The following is a 4,124-nucleotide window of genomic DNA, read 5'->3' as shown; positions in this document are numbered from 1 at the left end:
ACTTAATATAGATATAATATAATCTAAATAAGAGCTATTAATATATAATAGGTATAGTTTCTAAGAGATAAATTAGTCTATATTAGGTTTATATTAGCAAATATATAAAGCATTATCACTAAGCAGTTATAAAATATTATATCTCTTAATAGTAAATAAAGTAAGTTAAGTATATTTAGGTAAAGAAGTCTTATTAATAGCTAGTAAGCTAAGTTCTATTTAATGCTATAGAAATATATATATATACTTAGGGATTTACTTATATAGAGGTAAGCCTTAGTGAAAGGCTTATAATATAGGGAGTAAGCTATAGGGTAAGTCTTATATATACATAAGTAAGCTTGCATAAGGCTTACTTAGGTATAGGTAAGCTTAGTGCTAGTAGGAGGAAATTTATAGGGCATATGTAAAGTAACCGCTGGGTTATAATATAGCTAATATAAATAATTAAAAAGGTATAATACCCCCTTACTTTAATATTCTCTATTAATAGATTATCTAATTAAATAATTACTAATATAATAAGTATTAATAAAAAAATAAGTATTATAACTTAAGTAGTTATATTATATATACCTTATACTTACTTTTTATATATTTATATTTCTATTATTATTATATTTAATTAATAAGAGATTAATATTTATAAGACTAATAGCACTTTAAGACTATATTACTTTAAAACTAATAATAACTTAAAATATAATTACTCCCTTTAGAAATATCTATAGTATATATATATTTATTTAATATTAATTAATATATTAAGCTTATTACCTTTTAATAAGATATCTTTATTTAAATATATTTTACTTACTCTATTTATTATTAAGAAATATAATATTTTACTACTACTTAATTATATACCTTATAACTCTATAAATATAAACTAATATAAATTAGTTTACCTATTTAGAAACCTAACTATTATAAGCTAGGCAATAAGCTAGGCATATTGCCAAGTTCAGTCTAGCATAGGGCTTATATTGCCTAGCATATTAAGAACATTAAATCCAGAGGTAATTTAGCACTTAGAACTTTTAGACTATAGCATAAACTCCTAGTCTTACCTAACTCAATTAGGTACCTATATGCCTAATGCTATAGTGCAAAATCAATTATTATATAGTTAATTTAGTTTACTGCACCTTATAGGAGGTAGAATTAATTTTTAATAAGGGATATAATAGCTTACCTTAGCAGTAAAAAGTATAAAGTTATAATAATAGAATTTAAAAGATATTATATTTCCTACCTCTATATTTACTTTTCCTTTATTACTTTCTTTTTAATATTATATATATATAGCTATTATACCTATTTACCCTATTAGACATTTACTATACTCACAGGAATAATATAATAAGGAATAATAACGAAAAATGAAAAGACGTAAGAGGCTTTCGTAAGCAGGGCAAAGAGCAAGAGCTATAGAAATGCAAAATCAGCTACAGAACCAGGTAGTCAGGTCATCTTAACACAAGCAAACTACCTCTTAAAACCACTAATCCCCTAAATAACAGTTATTTTCAGTAAAAATCATACTATTAGTCGCAAGACCTCTCTAAGAACTAATACCGGTAATATTATTTATTAATTAATCCTTTAAGGGGAAAAAAAAAAGAAAAAAAGAAATTATTCTAACTCTTTTACTTAAAGAGTAGTAGACTAATTTACTATAACACTCTAGCCACCGTCTACAGTAATCCTCTTTCTTATATATACTTTTATTATACTACTGCTAAGTTAAATTAATAATAATTTAGAATTATATACTCTAATAGCCCTAATATCAATTAATATATTTAAGCAGAATAGGAGTACTTTATCAGTTTCTAGACCAATAATATAAAAGAAAAGATCTTTATCCTTAACATTAAGGCATAAGAAAGAGCCTAATATATTATTATTTTTCTTAGCATTTATACTATTTACTATTTCTTAATTACAGATTTTTAAATCAGCTTTAGAGACTAAATAAACACCTACTAGATATTACTTAAGAGTAGTAAACTATATTAGTAATATAAAGCAATAGACTATAACAGTAAAGCATAAGTTAAGGAGCTTAGGCGATATAGTAGGTTCCTAAGTAGAAAGAATAACTCTAATACCTAAATAGCGCTATAGACAGATAACCGAAAGTAAGGATTCTATTAGTATCTGGCTATTAGAACTGTTATTTATATACTTATAAGCTTTATCTAAAGCAATAATATATCTAATAGTAGGTTCTCATTCTAGAAACAAACTGAGATAAATATTAAAGAGCAAGCATACTATCTTAGCTATAACACAAGGATAAGAGAGATTAATAATCATAAGTTCCCTAGCCTATAATTCTAATATTAGTAATATCTTTATTTATAATATAAAAGGGGCTTATAAATAAGTCCTATTTTAAACCTTAATTAGAGGTGGTTTCCTTTTCTATTGATTTCCCTTTCGATCTAGAAGTAGAACTATTTGCAATAGTTTATTCTCTAATTATAAAGCTTTCTAAGGTCTCTAGGCGTTATTATAACAGCAGTAGCTGCCCTACTATTAAGGACTCTATACTAATAGCCATCTTAAAAGCTTTATAGTTGAAATATAAGTTAGTCTATTACTATATAATATGCATATTATATAGTATGCGACTAATAATATAAAGATATAGCAGTATTCCTTTACCCTAAACTGAGCTAATAGCTATTAAATCTAGTATCCTTCTTATATTTAGGTCTAATTAGTTAATCTGTAACTCCTTTACTACTACATTAAGGAGATACTAATAGATACACTTTATATATCAGCCATAAGACTTTTACTTATATAAAGTAAGGCCCTAACCTTTATATAAAGAATATTAGAAAGGGCATATAGTACTCTGACCTTTATATCCTTATTACTGGCTATATATACCGCTTCATATAGCATTCTGCCTATATCAGAGATAAATATATTATAGTAAAAGATAAGGCCTACTAAGGGATAGAGAAAATAATTTGCCTTTAATAAAATTAGGCAGTTCTCTAAAATAGTACTAAGTATATAACTTTTACCTAATCCTTAACTGCTATATATAAATATACTAATAGGAGCAGCTATATTATAGAATAACTGAGATTTAAGTTATTTAGTACTATTAGCCGGCTAGAAAGAGGACCTTAATCTTAAAGTATTAAAAGCAAAAAGCCTATACTAATCTAGGCATTCTATCTTAAGGAGCTTCTCCTTAATATTATATATAAAAATTAGAATAGACTTAATTATACTTATCTTTTTAACCTTATAGTTAAGTAACTTTAAATAGGGGTATAAAGGCTATAAAATAATAGAATAAATAGAGAAACTTATAACTAAGGGATATAATATTAACCTTATATAATTTTAAAAAAGGTTAAGATTTTATAGGTAAAAAGACTATCATTTTACTAGTAACCTATTATCTAGCGACTATTCTTATAGCTTTATAGAAGCTAAAAATATAGGCAGCCTCCTATAGCTAGATATAAACTTAATAATATTATTAATATAAAGAAAACGCTACTATACAGTATAAATATATAACTTTAGAAGCTATTTAAAGAAAGAGGGAAATAATTATAGTCTATCGCTATATTCAGTTATAATATAAACCCTATTCTAAGCTTAAAGGCTATCAGCTTAATCAGCTATAGCTATAATAACCCTCTTAATAGCTAAATAAGGCAGACCTTAACACTAGATACAGGGGCTTAATAGTAAGCAACTAGCTATATACCTAATGCATAAGACATTAGTTATATAATGCTATTTAGGGTAACTTTAGAAATATAGGCGACTAATATTAAGATAAAGGGGCTAAATTAGGAAATCATTCGGCTGCATATGTTCCTCAGTTGTAAGGTGCTATCTATAAACGCGGTCTTCTATAAACAAGGCCAGCACTGGCTTTCGTTAAAGGAATGCAATGCCTTTTATATTCTAGTTTATAGACTGAAATAAAAATGCACTACTTTTCCTAAGAAGAAAGGAAATAGGAATATAGAGATTTTAATTAGTCTAAAAGTAAAAATATATTATATTTCTATTTATATTTTTAAATAAGAAATTAGTAATTTTATTAATAAAGTCTATATAGTCTTAGCTTAATAATAATA

The 4,124-nt window shown here is 25.4% G+C and overlaps 1 protein-coding gene across 1 annotated transcript, besides 11 other annotated features; it reads right to left on the bottom strand.

Annotated features, from left to right (window-relative positions):
• Positions 1-66: 66 nt before the first annotated feature.
• Positions 67-244: a mobile genetic element.
• Positions 245-484: 240 nt separating this feature from the next.
• Positions 485-649: a repeat region.
• On the bottom strand, positions 503-1,337 carry FPSE_11122 (uncharacterized protein; the record flags this gene model as incomplete). Its single annotated transcript, XM_009264239.1, has 9 exons — positions 503-513; positions 588-606; positions 711-725; position 818; positions 868-876; positions 909-924; positions 1,071-1,087; positions 1,268-1,284; positions 1,326-1,337. 9 exons carry the CDS (start codon positions 1,335-1,337, stop codon positions 503-505), a joined length of 117 nt encoding a protein of 38 aa, XP_009262514.1.
• Positions 720-848: a repeat region.
• Positions 1,286-1,307: a repeat region.
• A 244-nt stretch (positions 1,338-1,581) lies between the features above and the next one.
• Positions 1,582-1,602: a repeat region.
• Positions 1,603-1,746: 144 nt separating this feature from the next.
• Positions 1,747-1,775: a repeat region.
• Positions 1,776-2,335: 560 nt separating this feature from the next.
• Positions 2,336-2,377: a repeat region.
• An 840-nt stretch (positions 2,378-3,217) lies between these two features.
• Positions 3,218-3,239: a repeat region.
• Positions 3,240-3,491: 252 nt separating this feature from the next.
• Positions 3,492-3,521: a repeat region.
• Positions 3,522-4,027: 506 nt separating this feature from the next.
• Positions 4,028-4,095: a repeat region.
• A 17-nt stretch (positions 4,096-4,112) lies between these two features.
• Positions 4,113-4,124: part of a repeat region that runs on past the window's edge.

The sequence above is a fragment of the Fusarium pseudograminearum genome (assembly GCF_000303195.2).
Source record: "Fusarium pseudograminearum CS3096 unplaced genomic scaffold Unplaced100, whole genome shotgun sequence".
Taxonomy (NCBI): domain Eukaryota; kingdom Fungi; phylum Ascomycota; class Sordariomycetes; order Hypocreales; family Nectriaceae; genus Fusarium; species Fusarium pseudograminearum.
The sequence above is the reverse complement of the archived record's forward strand: the minus strand, read 5'-3'. Positions and strand labels throughout refer to the sequence as shown.